At 39.5% G+C, this 22,482-nt stretch overlaps 2 protein-coding genes across 2 annotated transcripts; one reads left to right on the top strand and one right to left on the bottom strand.

Moving 5' to 3' along the window:
* Positions 1–5,339: 5,339 nt before the first annotated feature.
* On the bottom strand, positions 5,340–6,822 carry LOC127958624 (maternal B9.15 protein). The gene is made up of 4 exons (XM_052557531.1): positions 6,448–6,822; positions 6,211–6,348; positions 5,834–6,092; positions 5,340–5,731 (listed from the first exon to the last, which is right to left on the bottom strand). The coding sequence occupies exons 1-4, from the start codon at positions 6,618–6,620 to the stop codon at positions 5,528–5,530; spliced, it is 774 nt and encodes a 257-aa protein (XP_052413491.1). The 5' UTR covers positions 6,621–6,822; the 3' UTR covers positions 5,340–5,527.
* Positions 6,823–9,427: 2,605 nt separating this feature from the next.
* hoatz (HOATZ cilia and flagella associated protein) lies at positions 9,428–22,482 on the top strand. The gene is made up of 6 exons (XM_052557530.1): positions 9,428–9,713; positions 9,953–9,988; positions 10,087–10,160; positions 20,095–20,154; positions 21,323–21,378; positions 22,198–22,482. The coding sequence occupies exons 1-6, from the start codon at positions 9,512–9,514 to the stop codon at positions 22,262–22,264; spliced, it is 495 nt and encodes a 164-aa protein (XP_052413490.1). The 5' UTR covers positions 9,428–9,511; the 3' UTR covers positions 22,265–22,482.

Below are 22,482 nucleotides of genomic sequence, written 5' to 3'. Positions count from 1 at the left end.
TTAATAAACACTCCTTGTACTGCAATATGTCATTGTCTCGAGAACTCTACAATATAATGTTTAACAGATAATAAGTTAATATATATTTCAGATAGCTTAATGTTTGAGGTAATGTGCTTATGAAATACATTTTATTTTGTATAGTGCTTTTTACAATACAAAACGTTGCAAAGCAACTTTATTACTTAAGTTACTGAACACTACATAATGATTAGCAAATCATTCAAGTAAACTAAAATGCTTGCAGATGTTGTTAAACTTTAAATTCTAATATGATGATTCACTTTTTAAAATGGCTAAATATAAAAAGGCTTTATAGTTTTTTATCCATAAACCATTGACAAACATTATAAAATGTTCTACTAACTTATTAGTATTATAACTACTTATTCAATTAACCCTAACCCTAATCATATATCTTTAGCAAGAATATAAATATTATTTATATTTTATTTTCTACTCAAAGTTTGCTTCTGCAGCTAAGTCCAATTTCCATAAAGGTACTAAACGTTTAATAGTAAACATTTATAAATGTTTACAAATCATGAATAATTTTAACTCCCGAATGAGTACTTGCAAACACGTCTCGGTTAAGTATGGTAACCCTCGTTCCCTGAAGGACGGAACGGAGACGCCACATCGGTGAGCGACGAATATGGGATACCGCTTCGATAGACCAATCTACTTCGAGTGTAAACTAAACGAGCCAATGCACAGTGGCATGCAATTATTGCATCCAGCTGCCGCTGATCACTGCGTGAGTATAAGAGGGCAGCAGGTGCAATGCATACCAGTTTTTCGCTGAGGAGCCGAGCCAGGAACCCGGCAGCTCAGCGGCGGTACAGCAACCATGGCGACGGGACGTGGCGTCTCCGTTCCCTCCTTCATGGAACGAGGGTTACCATATGTAACCGAGACGGTGACCAACGAATATGGGATCCCTATCAAAGCACCATGGGTGCTGCCCCTTCCAGTGCCCTGTGCGAGCCACCTGCGCCCCTATTAGGTGTAGGTCAGGGCTCAGAACAAGTAGCTCCACTCACCATTGTCAAAGCAATACCTCACTGGGTGAGATTGGATAACACTGGGAAAATGTACCCGGTCCGCTTGGAGCCGGGACGCTGCGGAAGCCCCATCCTTCCCAAAGGAGGTCTCGGAGGCAAATACACATATAGCATCCGTTTAGGAGTATACGGAGACATTTGAGGTAATTAAAACCCTCTTGGGAAGGCAGAAGTCTGCCGGGGAAACACGGGCTCTAAGGCTATACTGTGGACTATAGACATACGAGTACCGCTTAGGTCTCAATATGGAACCCACCCTTCCATGGTTCTCACGGATTTATCATGAAGGTCTGGCGCTGGACGTTCCGCCGTGTCCAGCTGTTTAGGGTGATGGAGGATCTCAACAGGGTCTACAGTACGGACACTCTGGAGTGGTTTAAGCAAGCCGACACTAACCGGGGCCTCTCTGTGCCACTACCCGTTTGAGGTGAGAACACAGGAGGATACCGGCTCTACACGAAGGCTATAGAACCTAGCGAACGTGTTAGGGGTCGCCCAACCCGCAGCTCTACAAATATCTGTCAGCGAGGCACCACGAGTCAGCGCCCAGGAGGATGCAACACTTCTAGCTCGTAACCTGAACGGGCAGGGCACACCCTGAGCCTGATAAGCCAGGGTTATGGCATCCACAATCCAGTGGGCCATTCTCTGCTTAGAGACGGCACTCCCCTTCTGCCGGCGTCCATAACAGACAAAGAGCTGGTCTGAGGTCCTGAAGCTTTGTGTCCGGTCTACGTAGCACCTTAATGCTCGGACGGGACAAAGCACAGTCAGGGCTGGGTCTGCCTCCTCCAGGGGCAGCGCTTGCAGGTTCACCACTTGGTCTTTGAAGGATGTAGTGGGAACCTTGGGCACGTAGCCAGGCCGGGGCCTCAGGATTACCTGGGAGTCAGCCGGTCCAAACTCTAGGCACGAATCGTCAACCGAAAATGCATGCAGGTCCCCTACCCTCTTGATGGAGGCCAGTGCAAGCAGGAGCAGAGTTTTCAATGAAAGAAACTTTAGCTCAACTGAATGCAAAGGCTTGAATGGGCCCTGCTGTAGTGATTTAAGCACTAGAGACAGGTCCCAAGAGGGTATACAACCTAATGATGAGGTCATGCTTACCCAATGACTTCCCATTCACAGGGTTATGGTACGCAAGCAATAGCGGCAACCTGGACTTTGAGGGTGGAGGGAGACAGCCTTCACTCCAACCCTTGCTGCAGAAAGGATAGCACGACCGCAATCGGGCATCTTCGGGGGTCTTCTCGGCGAGGTCACCTAGAACCTAATCTGTTAAACATTATATTGTAGAGTTCTCGAGACAATGACATTTTGCAGTACAAGGAGTGTTTATTAAGGCTGTTGTCAGCCACAGTCATGACCTAGGTAGGTCACCTAGAACCTCCGCATCCCGTCCAGGGACCAAACATGGAGTTTCCAAAGGTCTGGACGTGGGTGCCAAATGGTGCCCCGTCTCTGAGTCAGTAAATCCCTCCTCAGAGGAACCGGCCAAGGAGGGGCTGTCGAGAGGAGCACTAGTTCGGGGAACCAGGTCCTAGTAGGCCAATATGGCACTACTAGCAAGACTTGCTCCTCGTCCTACCGGACTTTGCATTATGTCTGTGCAAGAAGGCTCACTGGGGGAAAGGCATACTTGCGTAGGTCCCGCGGCCAGCTGTGTGCCAGTGCGTCCGTGCCGAGAGTTCCCTCGGTCAGGGAGTAGAAAACCTGGCAGTGAGAGGTCTCTGGAGCAGCAAACAGGTCTACCTGAGCGGCTCTGAACTGCCTCCAAATCAGCTGGACCGTCAGGGGACTGAATAAGTAGTTATAATACTAATAAGTTAGTAGAACATTTTATAATGTTTGTCAATGATTTATGGATAAAAAACTATAAAGCCTTTTTATATTTAGCCATTTTAAAAAGTGAATCATCATATCCCATATTCATCGTTCACCGACGTGGCGTCTCCATTCCCTCCTTCAGGGAACGAGGGTTACCATACGTAACCGAGACGTCTTTGCAAGTACTCATTCGGGAGTTAAAATTATTCATGATTTGTAAACATTTATAAATGTTTACTATTAAACGTTTAGTACCTTTATGGAAATTGGACTTAGCTGCAGAAGCAAACTTTGAGTAGAAAATAAAATATAAATAATATTTATATTCTTGCTAAAGATATAGGGTTAGGGTTAGGGTTAATTGAATAAGTAGTTATAATACTAATAAGTTAGTAGAACTTTTTATAATGTTTGTCAATGATTTATGGATAAAAAACTATAAAGCCTTTTTATATTTAGCCATTTTAAAAAGTGAATCATCATATTAGAATTTAAAGTTTAACAACATCTGCAAGCATTTTAGTTTACTTGAATGATTTGCTAATCATTATGTAGTGTTCAGTAACTTAAGTAATAAAGTTGCTTTGCAACGTTTTGTATTGTAAAAAGCACTATACAAAATAAAATGTATTTCATAAGCACATTACCTCAAACATTAAGCTATCTGAAATATATATTAACTTATTATCTGTTAAACACTATATTGTAGAGTTCTCGAGACAATGACATTTTGCAGTACAAGGAGTGTTTATTAAGGCTGTTGTCAGCCACAGTCATACCGTGCACATACCCCAACTTATTCAATTCCCCTTTTTTCCCCAGTGCTCCCCTCACACACATTCCAGGGTGCAGGGCTTTAATAACAACAGAATGATTAACCCGTTACTTTGTCAACAGTAACTTTTTGAAAACTCTACATTTTCATGTTTGGTAGGAATAATTAATGAAAGTTTTTATAAAGTGTTACCCTCAAATACCTTCAAATACTCTTTTTATGTTTTGCACTTATTAACAAAGACAGTGAAAGGGTAGGGAGGAAGGGTAGGGAGGAAGATGAGAATGAGGGGGATGTAGGATCAGGAAATGACTCAAATGTTGTTGACATCAAGTCTCTGCACAAACACGCAATGGAAAGCAAGATTTCCACATGTTGCAAAGTTCCTGGTAAATAAGAAGCACAGTGACCTAAAGAACAATACCCATTTTCCTTTGGGTTGACTGACACCCCTTTCTGGTTAGTCCCGCCCCAACCTCACAGCTTTGGTTGAGTTGATGTCAGTTTTGATCTTTCCTCATTGAGTACCATGAAAATACATACATGTATTGTATATTCTGATAAAAATATATTTTTTATAATAATTACACAAATAAAAAGTATCATGAAAATGGCAAACCAAATAATTTTTAGCTGAAGCTCAGTTATTTTGAGAAGTTTTCAAAATATTCAGGTCTGTTTTTGAATGAATTAGACCTGTTGTAGTTCAATATTCAGTTATGTTGTACAGTTAATGTTGCTAGCACGGCACATTTTAATTCAGATGCAATGAGCATGTAATGCCACTCATACACTACATGTACGGGGCCCAGACAAAAGGCAAATCTAGAGGCCCAGACCAGCTGAAAAATCAGGCCTAAAATATTATTTGTATGGATGGCGTTCAACATCTAGATATGTCTGCATTCCTGTGGCGTGAAATGTTTTGACTAAATCTTACACCAACAAATGACAGACATTTGTGCAGTGTGAGAAAAACAACAACAATTTGATGAATTGGAATGAACAATACATTTTGCATCCTACTTCTACAAACATAAAAGAGTTTTGGTGATGGTTCATTATCCTCATGTGGACAATGTGTTTATTTAAATAGCATTTATAGTTTAGCAGAGACAATTTTGATGGAATTAGATTGAAGATTTCAAATAATTCCAGGACAATCCTATGCCAGCCATAAAACTGCCTTTAAGGAAAAAAAAAAGGGGGGGGGGGGACTGAGAAGATTTTGTGGTCTCCCCAAACCAACATGTGACTAGTCTAGACTGGTTTATTTTTTTTAAAAGTAAACACTGCAATTCTCATGGAGTTGGAGGTTTAAGAGAACTTGGTCAAGATTGTCACAAATTCAAAACCACACCCTAGTTTCCTTTTCAGAAAGAATCAGGTCTCAGAAACACAGCCTAGTGGGGAAAGAGAAGATTCCACCCCACATCATTCTGGTTTACGAAATACATTAAAAAGACATAGGTCACAGTTTGTGGGTTTAAAAAATAATTCCAGTTAAACTCCAAGTTGCAAGTTTTTGTATACAACATAACGTTACACCAAAACTAAGAACCATCACCAGTCATGAACCTAAAGAGGTGCACTTAAATACACTATTAGATTATATTGTGGATATTTGCCACCATCTAGTGGCATAACAGACCAAGCACTTCCAAACAAGCAAGTTTTATTAAAATTGATTTTATTTAGAAAGTCTTTTCCACTCCACAAATAAATCATTAAAATTCTCTTTTAAAAAGTGCCTTCATGGGATTGCCACATGACTCCATAAATAACTTAAAGCTCTACATAGAAATTATTACTCACATGCCTGCATAGCTGCTCAGCAAAACATGGGTCTTAAAATTAAAGTCTAGGAGCGGTTCTTGCTAACCCAGTGATATCGGTCCACCCTTGGACCAGAGAATGCGTAGGAGGCCCTGTACCCCTTGAAACTCTTATGAGGTGGGTATGGTCCACTTGAGGAATGCTGCTGGTAGCCCTCAGACACATATGGTTTTCTTTTAAGGTATGTGCCCCAGTTTCGCATAGGCTGGGGTTGCCCGAACTCACTGGACTATAGATGGAGAACAACAGCAGTTAAAACCATGCAAAATTAGGCAACCAGTAGTGTTAGGTGCATGCTAAGGGACAAAAGAGCATTTATCTCGAGTGTTACCTGGTAGACACTGTTCGGGTTGGAGACTGTTGGGATGCACTTAGGCTCTGGAACAGAAAGGCTGCTGCTGGTACTGGTATTGCTGCTACTAATGCTGCTGCTCACACTAGTGTTTACTCCCTCCTCATCGGAGGAGGTTCCAGAATGGTAGTCTGATGAAGCCCTTTCCACCGCATTATTTATCCTATGAGAGAACTCCCCATCTCCCTTTTGACCCTCCAACTGAGTAACACAAATTGGGGTTGACTTCTCACCATACCTTAAAAGAAAAAAAAAAACATTATAGTTTTTAAAAGTACTACAGTACAGTGGTACAATCGAGTCATCAAAACCAGAATGGATTAAGCACATCGACAGGCCCACAAGTCAAGTGTTACCGGCATGACACCTCTCCTGGATCCACCCAAATGGTCATTTCTTTTGGCAATCCAAGATTTTCATAAACAATGTCACTCTGGCGACAAGCACATTCAATAACTGGGTCTCTCGTTTGAGCTTTGTTCATCCTTAGACACCTAAAAAAAGTTATTAAAAAAAAGAAAAAGAAAAACACACCCTTGAATCAGTGCAATAAAACATTGATTTGCTAGTTAAGATGGCATCAGGACACTCACCTAAAAGCTTGTCCTTTGGTTGGGTTTTCTGGGTACCAGTGACTTTTGTAATTTTCAAAAAGCACAGAGGTCAGTTCCACAGCAAACTTCTCCCTCCTGACACGATCCAGTTTACCATGTTTTTTGGCTAGTCTTGCAATGAAAAACACTGTTGCTGCAATCTCTTCCTTCATTTTTAAATTTTAAGATCAAGCGTCAGTGGGGCAAGAGATTTGATTTTTTTTTTCTTTATAAAAAATATTTAAAATATAAAATCACAATCATAGAAGCAAACAACTTGTTCATTGATACAGCTGCTTAGTAATACCACTCTATTGTTTTACTCTAACGATGCAAAAACATCTTAAGACACCATGACAAATATATTCAATCCCTTTCAACATCAGTGAGCCTTTTAATATCTCAGGGTGCGCTCATTTGTAATTAGATAAAACAGGTGTTTCAAATGGTAGGAGGAGCTAAAAATTTGCAAAATCAAGACTTTATAAATCACTCTGTAGTTCAACAAAGTGGTATTTGTTTGTTATTCTTACTGCTGCGTGAGGTATACCAAAGAAATTGAACCGTGACCTAAATTAAATGCCAAATTAAACCATATGTTGTAAAAGACTGGTGATAGACTTTTCTGTCTGCTCCCATTTATAAGCATGATATTGGGTTGCACAGGCCCAGGATTTTATTAGGTCTAGCTCGCAACCAATAAAACAAGGGTATAAAATAGATATATAACTAGCCTTACAAAACAATTGAGAAACTTGTTCTAGAAAAATGGGTGACCAGTAAGGACATGATAAGGTGTCCTTTTTGGGGGGGCCTAGTCCCTCTGGGCAAGCCTAGACCTGTCTTGATGTGGACTAAATGGTCTCTTTGGTAACCTAGTCCAGAAAACCATTGTCCACTATAAACACTGCAAAGCATTGCCTACCAACAGCTAACAACATACTGCAGCTAGTTTTCAGTGTTGACATAGATATGGGCCTCAAAGGCAGTTGTTTCCAAGCCTCTTTACGCTTGACTTTTGTTTCTTTCACCCTAAGGAATGATGACAGGTAACATCTTAGCTATGTGTATTTTAATCATTAAATATAATAAAACTGATCATTTTTAGTCTAAAATTTGACTGACTGAGAAGCGTTTGAAGCCGTTGGAATAAGTTCTATAAAAGTGTATTTTGCTTGACAACCATAAACAGAGTTTATGAAGAATTTGAGGATTTCTTGAGAATTTATTTCAAAAGAAATTAAATGTGATCGAAAAACTGTAGTATGATGAACGCCTGTAAATTATATTTAACCAGTAACTAAATTAATTGCATCAATTGCAAATAAATAAATTATTGTTAATGTTTAATTAAAATAATTTTCTCAAGAGCTCATTAGTTTAAGTTAAGTGCATTCCACTGATTTTGCGCTGTTCCCTCTTTGCACGGCGCTCATCTCTATCTCTGTGCTCATCTCTATACACAACGCTATGTTTTTCTGGGAGAAGTAGCGCCAGTGACTGCAGCGGTGAGCGCGCTGGTTCGCGCCCAAGTGGCTCCCGCCTTGGATGGCGCCGAATTTGAACATACAGTATCAGCTCTTCCTATAAATACAGACAGTGTTGTGTGCTGGAATCCAACGCAGAGGGACCATGCGCGACACGGATAGCTCCTGCGGAATTTCTTCAGGTTAGATGGCTAATTTTAAATGTTATGAGGGCTTTATTTGTCCGCAACTAGTTATAAACTGATTTATTTGGCAGGTAAAGTTAACTATTGTTAAGAAGAAGTATCGCCCGTTCAAGCCCACCTGGAGATGTGACGTCAGCAGGGTCGTAACAACAGTAGATGCACAAAAACCTGTGAGAGTAGAAGCATTGCATCAGGTGACTCAAATTATTATTTCTCATTCCTCAGTAATCAGTGAATATTATTCGTTTCTTCGAATTGGGTCTGGACTAAATTAGACTACAAATTTGAAATCTTTTTTGTTTTGCTGACCTTTTTGTTTGGTTTTCTTATTCTTTTAGGTTAACACGGTACAAACAGAATTGTGTGCTGATATATTGACGTGTTGGGGTTGGTTTGTAGGCAGTGTTGTTAGCTGATTGTTTTATATAAACTATAATCACTAACCATACTGCCAACACAATGACCTACAAGGAATCACAGCTGATACAATTATTTTCTCAGTCTTTATGTGTCATATTCGTCTGTTTGATTTCCAAAAATTACTACTATTTTTTTGTAGTGTCCATCTTTTGTGAAATGAAATACAACTCTGTTCTGCATGAGACATTAGGATAAATCGATGGAATTGGACCCTTCCCAAGAATATACTGTGTGGTCATCAGGCAGTGTAGTTAGTTGATTACAATCCTTAAAGTAATCACTAACCTCACTACCAGGTGAAGGCCAGTTATAAAACAAGGTTATAATAACATCTTGTTTTTGCTGTGTTTTTGAGATGTAAAATTTGTAATGCATACCTTCATCTGAAAACAAAGTAAAGTGAAACATACCATGTCATTCTCATTTTCCTGATTAGATTTAATATAATCAAAACCATAGCCTGGTTTTGATTATATATATATATATATATATATATATATATATATATATATATATATATATATATATATATATATATATATATATATATATATTCTGACAGGCCTACAGTATATAAATATTTCTCTCGTGCGCATGGGATGTTTTTGGTTTGCTTGTTTTGTTTTTGGTTTGTTATTTTGTTTGTTGTTTTTTTAGTTGGGTGCGAGTATTTACAGTTGTGTATTTCATTTTTATACAGTGCTAATATAGCCAGCCTATACTAAAAAAAAATAAAAGGGAGCTTTCCTTGAGCAGTGACAAACAGTCCAGTGTTAAGCAAAGATCATTAAAATAATAAATAGCTTGTTTACAAAATTCTCATCTCGAGTTCTCTTTCTTGTGTAATTCTTTTAACGTTACTTCCGTTTATCGGGAGCGTTTGGTCACCTTGGCAACCGTAAACATCCACACATGATTGGTAAGGTTAAGTATTAACGGTTAACCTGTTGCTAGAACAGCAAGCTTGCTATTATGACTGAAGAATTAGAAGAAAAGGTTTTAGACAGTCTTGCAGAACTCGACAAACTTTATACAGTATTTGATGGAGCGTCGCAAGAAGATGTGGCATATGCAAAGGTTTTCTGGAGCTCTCTCTCCCTGCAGCCGCCGATAGAGTCTCGACTCGTCTCAGCGGACATCAGGCAGCGGCTGAGAGCTGCGAAGACACCGCACTGTAAGTGTGGCCTTCAGGGCGAAATACAGCGAAAACTGTATTTAAGTACGTTGGCACTGCAAATTTGTGTGAATGAGCTGTAAATTCATAAAATAAAAATAATTTAAAAAAAAAAACTATGTGGACCTCGAGGTCCGGCGCTTGTTTAGGTCTGTAAATATGGTTCAGACATTCTGATGACACACTTAAAGAATTGAAATAAAATCAGATAAAGTAATACTTTGTTGTTCTATTTTTAGCCACACATGCTACCACAAATAAAGCGTCGTTGTCTAGTAAGTATAGTAGACCTATAGGTGTTTGCCTGAGCTTATTGTATTGTATTTTTCTTCAGTATAATATGATTTGGCCTGTTTGTTTGCTTTCTTGGTAGAGAGGGATGATGAAATCCAGCAGGATGTTTACTTGAAGCAAAAGCAGGAGGAGCGGCAGAAATACATTGAGATGGTGAGGTCACGTGGGTACGTTAAGCACGTACAGTACATGTTGTATGAAAGCCAAAGTCAGTTTCTGCATTAAATATCAACATACAAAATAAAAACGTTATTGACAACGAATTTTTACTGTTTCTCTGTATATTATTATTATTATTATTATTATTATTAATTATTCAGTGTGTACAGCCTATACACACACACACACACACACATATAGTTTAGTTTTATTTCAGTTCAGTTCAATAACTGCAAGGTTAATCAATTATAAAACAAGTTCACTTCAGCTCACAATCAGCTCTACAGAAGGCAATAATTTGTTTTAAATAAGTTATTCAGCTCCGGTCATTTTAATAGCAGTGTTGTTGCAAAATTTGTCCATTATAAAACAAATCAATTCACCCATATATCAGTTCCACACACACACACACACACACAAAAAAAAAAAAAAAACTATAGTTTTTGCATTCAGCTGAATTCAGTTCAAACTTCGTTCTCAACCGATAGTGTCAGTGCAGTCAAATCAATCTGCCAAGAATTAAGAATAAATGTGCTTATTTAGCATTTTAACTGTATGAGCTTTGATCTTATTTTTGAACGTAACCTCAGTCATGTCCCAAGGGGAGATATTTCTTATATTCTACTGTACACTCTAAAAAAAATGAAAAAAAAGTCTGAAAACATCCCTACCAAAGAATCACCTTTTAAGGGGTCACAGCACTTTTTAAAAATTATTATAAAAATAATAGTAATAAACCATGCATCAAGGTTCTTGATGGGGGGGAAAAGTATAGAACAAAGTGAAGCTGATTGTTAAGAGGTAGTGAACAAAAATGTAAAAGTTTAGATTTTAATTAATTAATTTAGAGATTTTATTTAAATGAATGTTGTACTTAACAGATGTTTGTTATGCAGACAATGGCGCTTGCTGTACATATTGTGGAAACGTGCTGCTCTGCACCACAGCTCCAGTATATGAGAGCACTCTTTAGGATAGTTGAAACATATGGGGTTAAGTGAGGTTAACTAAAGTTCGGGAGCAGGGCCACGCCTCAAACAATCACCTGACTTCCAAACCTCCATATATACCGGGCCACCTCACACCACTCTGCTAGTCTCGTTCTCGAGAACCCACCCTTCCCTCCCTTTCTCATCCATTCAACCAACCTTATCCCACATTATATTTCTATCAGGTTGTATCAGGGGGTCCTCATTGTCTGGCCTAAATATACGCTAGAGACGGTACCCCCACCATGAGTCTCCCTGAGCCATCAATTCAAGATTCCCTGATCAACCTGACCATCATCCCATTCCCTCGACCCCCTCATCCTCTTTCTACTCTTCCCCAGTTGCATAGCTGGTTTGTGGCGTGGTCCTAGCTAGTGAAATGTGTAGTACTGTGTGTTTAAGCAGAATGATCACAAACTCAATACCCTGCACATGTCAGAATGTCAAGTAAAAGGACTTGATTTAATAAGATAATTAGCACTTCTGAGAAACAAAAACAATAAGAAAGATTGAGATATGTGGCATAATGTGGTCTAGATGTCCCCTGCTTGATTCTCCCTTTGCTGTGGTCTTTATTTCTAGACAGTGCATTACAGCATAAAGAGCTAATGAGCCAGTCTGTGGAGGGCAGATGTGGATCTCTAATGATAGATGATGTGAGATCAACGGGGTTTCTAAGTGTAGATCTGGCAGGCTGGATTCACCAGTTTAACAACAGTGCTCAGTGTGCCGCATAAGCAAAATGACTCTCTGAGGAGCATCCCAGATAATTTAAGATCACAGCATAAAATGGAACTCTGATATAAAGTTTTAATGGTACTAAAGCAAGTATCACTATTACATGTTAATTATACTTAGATGCTAGGAATCTGAACACACTCTTAGCCCTTAACTTTACCGCATCATCCTGCACCTGATTTGCTGTGCTTCATATTACAAGGCAGTTATTGTGCTGATTGATTGTACACTATCCAGCAGGCAGAATCATTAAGAGCCTGCTTACCGCTCGTAAGCCCTACATTTGTAGGGTGATGAATCTCTCCGCATAGCTTCTCTCCCAACATTGCACCAACCACATCTACTAATCGGATTAGCAGGAAATCACTGGTCTTGCAGATCAATTCATCTGTCTTTAAGCAGGAGGAAGCATTGATTTGTCCCTTTTCAGACATTGCTGGGCAAAAAAACTTTACATTTTGCTTTACAGACTAAAGATTCTGCACTTGCCTTATAACCTAAGCATACTGTGAGCAGTAAGTAAAGAAAAAAAAAAAAAACTGAAATGTCCGCATTTCTATAGTTCCTGTGGCTTAGTGGTAGAGCATTGCATCAGCAGTGCAAAAGGTTGTGGGTTCGATTGGGAACAAACATACTGGTAAAAAAAAAAGTTGCTTTGGTTAAAAGCGTATGGTAAATGCATAAATAAATAAAATTATGAGGGAAGTTGTGGCCTAATGGTTAGAGAGTTTGAGTCCTAACCCTAAGGATGTGGGTTCGAGTCTCAAGCCGGCAATACCACGACTGAGGTGCCCTTGAGCAAGGCACCGAACTCCTAACGGGCACCGCAGAATAAATGGCTGCCCACTGCTCCGGGTGTGTGTTCACGGTGTGTGTGTGCACTTTAGATGGGTTAAATGCAGAGCATGAATTCTGAGTATGGATCACCTGTATGTCACTTAATTTTTTTCATTTTTGTGTGTTTATTTAGTATGAAAACTAGTTTACAGGTCCAAATGTCAGAGAAAATATCCTTTTATTTTTAACAGTTAAATTGAAAAATTATCATGAATCTCAAAATGTATTTAATATATTCTCCCTTATTGAGACCAGCATTCCAGCTGTGTGAACTCCACAATATGTATAAAACCTGGTTATCTTCTTACAGCATGATATAAAGCTTCAGTGGAATATGTAATAAAGTACATCTGACCATTTAATACAAGGAGTACACTTGTAAAAGTGCTTTATGAAATTTGTACATTTTCAGTTATTTCCTAAATAAACTGGATATTACTGTATAGTATAAAGGATATTTGTTCTAGGTGGTTGCTATTTCTTAATTTTTACCATTTAAATCACTTTTTTGCCATCACTGTTTAATTTAAATGGTCTTGCTGCCTGCAGTGTGACATAAATAAAAATACATGTAGTCTCTCAGTTAAAATAAGATAATTTATTAAAAATAACATTAAAACTATTAAAACATATTTGTTAACTGAAATAAACCTATGAATAAATAAGGCAGCCTTTTCATTTTTGGTTAGGTTGAAGCACTAAAATTACTAAGTGGAAATAAATTAAATAAAAGCTAAAATAAATAAATAAACCTAAATAGTATTATTAAATAAAATTATATATATGTGGGCCGTTAACGTGCTGCGTTGACGCGAGACTCTTATCGGGCGATAAAAAAAAATATCGCCGTTAATCTATTCTCAAAGTTGGGTTGGGAGCTGGGTAAAGCAAGCTATGATGACTTTCACCTTGATATTTTATAAATGACTCGCTGAGGACAGCCTAAAAAGATGCTCAGGACAGTTGAAGGGCCACTGCTGCGCATCGTCACGAAAGCTTATCTTTCTCACGTGTTGTTAAGCCGTACCGCTTGTCGATTTAAACATTCAAGCATCCAAAAACAAGACGCGGAAAAGCTGAACAGAGCAGCGCGTACCGTTAGGTGCGCACGAGAGAGAGAGCCGCGTATCACGGACAGCGACAATGAACCGAGCTCTCTTCTGCGAAGTTCACCTCGAAGTTCCTCCTGCACCCGAATGAACAAATGCAAATCGCAGTTTGAACAAACAAAAAGATGTGAAAGAGCCCAATTTAACACCACGGTGTTCTGGTGTTCAGGGCTCACGCAGAGAAAGGCGTCTCAAAACACTAGAACATCGAATTTGCTTATTTTTGCTCTTGTGCCGACAAATACATACAAAATATGTCAAAATATCCACCTTGGAAATTATGCTCGAAAAAACTGTCAGTTATTTCTTAAGTGAAAGTAAACAGTTGAGGAAAAAATGGGATGTGTATTATATTGGATGCGTTCATGGCCTAATTTAGCTACTGGCTGCTGTAATGTTAATCCAAGAAAATGAAAAAGAAAATCACTCACTGCTCTTGACTGAATTTCTTTGTAGTTTTAACAGTCAAACCAAAAATTATTCAGAAACCAGATAAAATTTTTGATATATATAGCAAAACTGTAATAATGTGAGAAATGTTGAAGGTGTCTGAATAAATGTAGGTTTGATTGTATATTTCATTTTTACATTGAAGACTATCCAGTGCTATTATTTGGTTTCTGTACCTTGACACCTACAAACTTGAAAAAAAAAACTTAAACATTGGTGTGAAACAGGAGTAATGTTGTTTGCACCTTGTGCAATGTGGAATTAGTTTAAGCTTTTTCAAACAGTTTGTGATGCATTTTGGAAACAGGAGATGAGCCCCTTTTCTAATGCACCATCTAGCTTGATAAACCCCTTCTCAAAGACTTACTGTTTGTCAGTTTTATTTGGGTAACACACATATTCTGAATGCCTTCGGCAGAATTCGAATGAGCCATTTTAATCTAGATTAATCTAGATTCATTTCAAGATCACAGTGAGATTAATCTAGATTAAAAAAAATAATCTATGCCCACCTCTAATATATATATATATATATTAAAAAGTGCAAAATGGCATAACAAAATTAATAAAAATGTCATAATTAAAATGAAAACAGAAAGTTCTATAGAAAAAAGCTCATTCCAAATATTAATAAAAATTATAATAATGTGCTTTGTTTGCTTTTTGTGCTTATGTGCTGTAACACTTTTGTTGCTTGTCAGCTGCGCCAATACAGTTTACCATCTCCATGTGTTGTACTCTAGCCTTGGTGTTCCATGTGCTGTGTACAATCTGGCCACTCATTTATCTTCTTGTATTTGAATTATGTTCATCAGGGCAGTGGACAGTGTCCTCCCTGTAATGTCTGCTTTCCCACTGTGAGTAATCAACCCGGAAACCCCAGGATGGATGGCCCTCTGGAGGACAGATCCATTTTATGAGATTACTCTTAGCTAATTAGCCTCATTCCCAAAACCTCTGAATCGAAGGGTTATTCATTGGAGGTTTTTTCATAAAAATCGGCTTTGCACTGTCAAAAATGCCTTAAAGTCTCTGTTCTATGTTGTTTCATTATTGTAATGTTTAATAGATCTCTAATGTGATTTTCCCGATGTATTGTACTGTTCCACAACTCCATTTGATTTAGTTGTATGAGTTTTAGCAGATTGCAATATGACAGATGTTTACACTGAGTGATAATAATCAAGAGTGACACTACATTACATTATTATAACTGATTAACCTGCCATAAAATGGCATTGGCTTGAAAAATGGTTACAGTGTACAAGCATGTAATGGATTTAATGAAATGACATTAAGTGCAGCCAGAAACCATGGGTACAAAATCAAAATGATGAGGCTTGTTTAGTAAGTGCATCTGTCGACTGCTATACTCAGACAGCTGAGCCTATTCAGCCATGCTACGATATAGCAGTGCATATAAATGTGTATATGTATCATGCACCATCTTTTACACATGGCCATCAATGTAGGTGTTGATAGATAAATTCAGTGATATGGCATGTTCCCTGGTTGTGTATTTACATGATTTATATATTTACTGTAGTATTTGTGTTAAAAATAAACTGAGACTTAAACTAATTAATTAAAAACATTTTTGTTAATTGAACTGATTTAAAGCTGATATAAAATATTATATGGAAAACAATTAAGTTAATTGCTTGACCAACATTTCTCATTTTGTATTTATTTTAAGATTAGAGTGATTAAAAATTAAAATTAAAATACAGTTGACAGTAGCCATTTACTTTTTCCCCCTGTATTATGGAAGTCAATAACTACCATTAACTGTTTGGTTACCAAAATTAAATAAAAATTACAAATAAAACTTAACCTGAAATATATATATATATATATATATATATATGTATATATATATATGTATATGTATATATATTAAACTACATTGAACGAGAGAGCTCAACGCAATGCAATTTAAGAAAACAAATGCAAACAGAAAATGCAAATACTGCAAAATGCTGCAAATACTCACAACACAGAAATGAGCAGAAAACAGAAATGCACTGCAAATACTCACAACACAAACGTACTGAAAATTCACACAGTCCAAGGGAATCAAGTGACAAACCTGGGACATGCTTATGTCTGCTCTGAAAGGTGAGATGTTTGTTTATTTTAGCATCCTGATCATATGATTCCTTAGCTTTTTTATATATTATTAAAAATAAGATGACGTTAACTAGCTGAAACATTATGTAAGCTGGCTACTTTTACAACTACACTTTTACAGTAATAAAACCATGGTTAACTTTAGTGAGCATTGTTAGTTTCCCCCATTGTGTTCAACATTTTTTATGTTTGGTTGTGTTGTGACTATTGGCAGCATGTTTCTGTATTTGGTTGTGTTGCAAATATTTGCATCACATGTACTGTCAAACTTTAGAAAATGTTTTCTTATTTGCTTGTGATTTTTCTTTTTGCATGTTTTCTTAAGTTGCAGCCCACTGAGCTCTTTCGGTCACTAGATTAAACCTAAATAGTAATATTAAAATAATAATAGTATATAATAATAATAATGAGTGTCACGGTTTACGCTGCCTGAAGGAATACGGAGTCGAGGATAAACAGAATAAGGCTTTTAATATATCCAACACAGGGGATATCCAACATGGAGCACAGAGGTAGACACACGTAAGTAGCAAGTGATCACAAGTGAGGACAAGTGAGTCACAAGTGAGAAGACCCGACAAAACAGAACTGAAGGGACAAGGCTTATGTACAACAGATAATTGGGGAAACACAGGTGGATGGAATCATTAAATTAACAGGGACATGGAACACATGAGGAAGATAATGGACACACCTGGGAACTAATCAAACACGGAAAGACAGAAACTGGGTCACGGGCAAAAACACATTAAATGAGTCCAGGTGTGTGACAGTACTCCCCCCTCCCGGTAGGTGCGTCCTCGCACCGTAGAAACAACAGGGGGAGGCGTAGGTGGGAACTTGGGAGGAGGTTCCGGTGGAGGACGGACTTCCAGGAGGGGGCCAGCAGACAGGGACCACAGAAGGAGGAGCCAGGGAGGAGACGACGGAGGAAGGAGCCAGGGAGGAGACAGGAGGAGCCAGATGGTCCACCAGAGACCAGCCAGGACGGAGATCCAAGGTGGAGTCGACGGCGGGAGGAGCCATGGTGAAGGAAGGGTCGACGACACCAGGGGGCCGACAGGCGGAGACTGCACCGGTGGGTGAGGAGCCCAAGATGGAGCAGCACAGCCGCAGAGCCAGGGTGACGACGAGGATCCGGAGGGCCTAGGTGGAGCTGAAGGCTCAGGCGACCAAGGTGGAGGCGGGGTCCCGGCAGACCGCTGTGGAGCCGGAGTGACCGAGGATGGAGGTGGAACCGGAGGGAAGGAGGAGCCTGACAGAGCCGGAGGGATGGAGTGACGAGGTGGAACCAGAGGAGTGGAGTCCCGAGGCGGCGGATGGTCGACGACTGACCAAGGTGGAGCCGGAGGGACGAGGGAGCCCGGTGGAGCAGGTGGGATGACAGGCCACGGTGGAGACGAGGGAGCTAAGAGCCAAGGCGGAGCCGCTGGGTCGAAGGACCGAGGAGGAGTCCAGGGCTCGGAGGCTGGAGGCGGAGTCAGGGCCTTAACACGCCAAGGCGGAGCTGGAGACTGGCAGTCCAGCGGCGAACCACTGCGCCCCGATGGCGCGGACTGAGGGTGAGCTGCGGGACTGACTGGCACCAGCAGGGATGGCGAGGAACTGGCTGGTCTAGGAGGAGGAGAGAGGAGAAGGATGGGAGGAAGGACAGGAGGATCAGGACTGGATGGAACCAGCGAAGGAGTAGAGGGACCAGCAGGTTTGGGAGGAGGCGGGAGAGGGAGGCTGGGAGGGAATACAGGAGACACAGAAGATTCAGGGCTGGGCCGAACCAGCGGAGACACAGAAAATTCAGGGCTGGGCGGAACCAGCGGAGACACAGAAGATTCAGAGCTGGGCGGAACCAGCGGAGACACAGAAGATTCAGAGCTGGGCGGAACCAGCGGAGACACAGAAGATTCAGAGCTGGGCGGAACCAGCGGAGACACAGAAGATTCAGAGCTGGGCGGAACCAGCGGAGACACAGAAAATTCAGAGCTGGGCGGAACCAGCGGAGACACAGAAGATTCAGAGCTGGGCGGAACCAGCGGAGAAACAGAAGATTTAGAGCTGGGCGGAACCAGCGGAGACACAGAAGATTTAGAGCTGGGCGGAACCAGCGGAGACACAGAAGATTCAGAGCTGGGCGGAACCAGCGGAGACACAGGAAACTCAGGGCTGGACGGAACCAGCGGAGAAACAGGAAACTCAGGGGCTGGGCGGAACCAGCGGAGAAACAGAAAACTCAGGGCTGGGCGGAACCAGCGGAGAAACAGAAAACTCAGGGCTGGGCGGAACCAGCGGAAATGGAGCAGAGGAAATGACTGGAGGAGGTAGGAGTGGGAGACTGAGAGGGTATACAGGGGAATCAGGGCTGGACGGAACCAGCGGGGAAACAGGAATATTAGGGATTACCTCCGTAGACCAGTCCATCAGATCCAGAACTTGCTCCATATGACTTTCAGAGACTGCATATAGCTCACTCTCAGTCGCAGGAGTGTGGGCAGGGCTTTCCTCCACGCCCTCGATCTCCACGAGGACTCCCACGATGCACAGTGTTGCCGGCTCACACACCTGGTCAGTCGCGCTCTCGAGTTCCGGCTCCCTGTCAGTGGATGGCTCGGACTCTGCGGCTGCGGTGGGCTCTGGCTCCGTGCGGCGTGATGGTGGCTGGCTGGTCTCTGGGTCGGGAGTGGGGCTGGCGAGGTCCTCTATGGGGCAGACAGTGAGAGGTGACCCATTTCTCGCCAGAGTCCACTCCACAAATGCGGCGAAATCCTCCCGAGGACCATCTTCGGGCGACAACGCTCTGCACTTGGAGTTCAGGCTGGTGTTGTAGAAGGTGCAGAGCGCGTCGTCCGGGTAGCTGGTGGCATTAGCTAATAGAATAAACTGTCTGGTATGGTCCTCGAGAGAACGTCCTTCCTGCTTCAGCAGAAGGATGAGGAATTCGGGACGATAGAGGGGATCCATAGAACACTACGAAACAAAAAGACTTTGAAAACACAAAAACAAAACGGAGGAAAAAAAACACGCAGTTTTCTATTTTCTTCTTTTGGGGTCGGGTCTTCTGTCACGGTTTTCGCTGCCTGAAGGAATACGGAGTCGAGGATAAACAGAATAAGGCTTTTAATATATCCAACACAGGGGATATCCAACATGGAGCACAGAGGTAGACACACGTAAGTAGCAAGTGATCACAAGTGAGGACAAGTGAGTCACAAGTGAGAAGACCCGACAAAACAGAACTGAAGGGACAAGGCTTATGTACAACAGATAATTGGGGAAACACAGGTGGATGGAATCATTAAATTAACAGGGACATGGAACACATGAGGAAGATAATGGACACACCTGGGAACTAATCAAACACGGAAAGACAGAAACTGGGTCACGGGCAAAAACACATTAAATGAGTCCAGGTGTGTGACAATGAGAAAAACGTGATTTTTTTTTATTTATTTAAATGAAAACGGAAAGTATGAAAATAATAGCTTATTCAATAATAATGAATTTTAATTAAAAAAAACTGTACATAATAATAAAATGACACTGATTTTTAATTCTAAAATAATTTTTACTTAAATAGTTTTTCATAATAGTATTATAATTTAACATTTATGCAGTGTACTCGTTTTTTTAATGCAGTGTACACTGGTTGTGTATTTACTTACATCTTTCTTTATGTGTTAGGCCAAGAAACGAGAGCAGATTATTGCACTTCTGAAAAAGCAGAGGGACGAGCGAATTAAGGTAAGAAATATACTTGGAAAGAAGTACTTGACCCCATTAGCTTAAAACATCCGCTCAGGTCTCTCCATTCAGTTTGTATCAGCCTAAACCTCATCTCGGGTCTTCTGCTAACACAGCCATTGAATATTGGATGCTGCAGGGCAGGGTTCCTCAGACAGCCAAGTGTTTTATTTCCCTCCTATACATTAGAGTGCTGTCTCCCTTCCTCAGCACTTTTTCCCTAGAGTCTCAGCATTTCTTAGGGCATCCTCGCCTATAGATGAGGAGAGGAAAGGAGGGGTGGGCTTCCTCAAGACTTTGATGTCTCTCTGGGGAGCAGCCTGATGATTGTGGGGTGGTGGTGCTTTATCCAGCCCCTGCTGAGTACCTTACAAGCCTTACACCAGCTGCACTGAAGTCAGATGCTTTAGTTGTGTTTTTTCATTTTGGTGGCTGGGAGTGATGTTAAGCATCTCAGTTTTAGCTGTATAATATAAAGAGCTACATTTTATATGATACTGTTAATAGTTTTCAAGTTTAGGTGTCGTATATATATATATATATATATATATATATATATATATATATATATATATATATATATATATATATATATATATATATATATATATACATACACTTTTTTTAAATACATTAAAACATTAAATTATATGGGAAATTTTGAGGTCAAACAACTGAAGTAGTATTTTCTTTAAAACTCACGATAATCTTTTTTTATTTACAAGTTTGAAAAATATTCTTTTATATTACAGTACATAAAGTACCTCACTGTTCAAACATATGGGGTATTTTTTTAAGAATAAGAATCCATTAAATCAATCAAAATTATCAGTAAGGACTTTTATAATGTTAAAAATGTTTCTAATAATAAAAAGAAATAAGAAGAAAGATGATAACCAATATTTCAATGATTTCTGACAATCATCTGACTCTAAAGATAATATATAAATCAGAAAACAGTTATTTTAGATAATGTTTTGTATTACATTATTTATAAAAGTATTGTAAAACAACATTACTTTTACTGTACTTTTGATCAGCCTAAGTGAGCATATTTAATTTTAATATTTACTATAAAACAAACAAAAACTGATTCAAATTTGTATGTCATTTTGAGGCCCTCTTTTTAATGCAGAATTAATACAGTTTTGTTGTATATTCTTAACAGAAGGAGATGATTTCCGACCAAAACAAAACAAGAAATGGAAACCTAGTGGATAAAAGGTATATTATTTATCTTTTCTGTCAGAAATTAATATACTCTATCTGATTATAATTTAATCTGGAATATTATCTTTCACTGTATCTTTTGCAACTTATGGACACAGTGCAATAAACTTTTCTCAATTAAATGTGATGGTACAGTGCAATGTATTACTGCATTCAATAAAGTAATAGTAATTGTGTGCTTAATAGTAATTTACTGCTGTGGACAGCATAAGGGGAGCTATTCCACTGATGCTGCTACTGTAAATCACATCCAGTTATAAAAGGGAAAAGCACATAGGGCCTCAAGTATTATTTAAACAGGTAAGGGGGAAATGATTTGTCAGCTGGAAAGAGAGCAAAATTACTGACAGTTTCTAACATGTTCATTATTATATTGGATTTCTATACTAAAATTGATTCCCAGGCCCAGTGATGAAGGGTTATTGGAAAACCAACTTAAGCTAATATTGAGGCTTGGATATTGATCTGAAATCTGTCTGATCTTTTCTGCTCTGCTCTGTACAGACAGCTCAAACCTGCATTGATTACCTGTCCTATTATCCAAAGCAATTCCTTTTCAGATAAATGCATCATTGCAAAATAATTTATATCATGTCATGTATGAAGACTTTCATTAGCCTGTGCAAGATTATTAAGTTAAAATGTGGAAGCATGACACATAACAGTAATGCTTAGATTAACTTGTTTGCTACATCTAAATCAATGCAAAACAGAAAATGCACTTTCTTTTGTATAGAATTAATTCAAATGATGTTTCTATAATGAACCGAGTGGATTTCGAAAACAATGAAATTATTTATGTGTTCTGAGTAGATTGGCTTCAAAACCCCTTTCATCGTCTGTGGATGAGGAGAAGAAAGAAGTTCAGAAGCTCCAGTAGACATATTGATAATATTAAATATGTAATTTAAGCATAGTAAACAGAGCAATGTATAGGATGTTTACTTATAATGCAGCATTGCTATATGTGTTTATCATAAGTTTATAAACATCGTCAATTTGACTTCAAATATCAAATAAAGACAGGAAGTGAACACTGTGTACTTGTAATATGTTATGTGAGTTGTTAATATCTACAAATAAAAAAACATGGCGTGT

Source organism: Carassius gibelio, chromosome B5 (genome assembly GCF_023724105.1).
Source record: "Carassius gibelio isolate Cgi1373 ecotype wild population from Czech Republic chromosome B5, carGib1.2-hapl.c, whole genome shotgun sequence".
Classification (NCBI taxonomy): Eukaryota; Metazoa; Chordata; class Actinopteri; order Cypriniformes; family Cyprinidae; genus Carassius; species Carassius gibelio.
The sequence above is the reverse complement of the archived record's forward strand: the minus strand, read 5'-3'. Positions and strand labels throughout refer to the sequence as shown.

Coding starts and splice junctions, on each gene's coding strand:
- LOC127958624 (XM_052557531.1), bottom strand. CDS start 6,620: ATGAAGGAAGAGATTGCAGCAACAGTGTTTTTCATTGCAAGACTAGCC. Junction 6,093..6,210: donor CCAGGAGAGGTGTCATGCCG/GTAACACTTGAC, acceptor TTTTCTTTTAAG/GTATGGTGAGAAGTCAACCC. Junction 5,732..5,833: donor ACCCGAACAGTGTCTACCAG/GTAACACTCGAG, acceptor CTCCATCTATAG/TCCAGTGAGTTCGGGCAACC.
- hoatz (XM_052557530.1), top strand. CDS start 9,512: ATGACTGAAGAATTAGAAGAAAAGGTTTTAGACAGTCTTGCAGAACTC. Junction 9,989..10,086: donor AAATAAAGCGTCGTTGTCTA/GTAAGTATAGTA, acceptor CTTTCTTGGTAG/AGAGGGATGATGAAATCCAG. Junction 10,161..20,094: donor GGCAGAAATACATTGAGATG/GTGAGGTCACGT, acceptor TTTATGTGTTAG/GCCAAGAAACGAGAGCAGAT.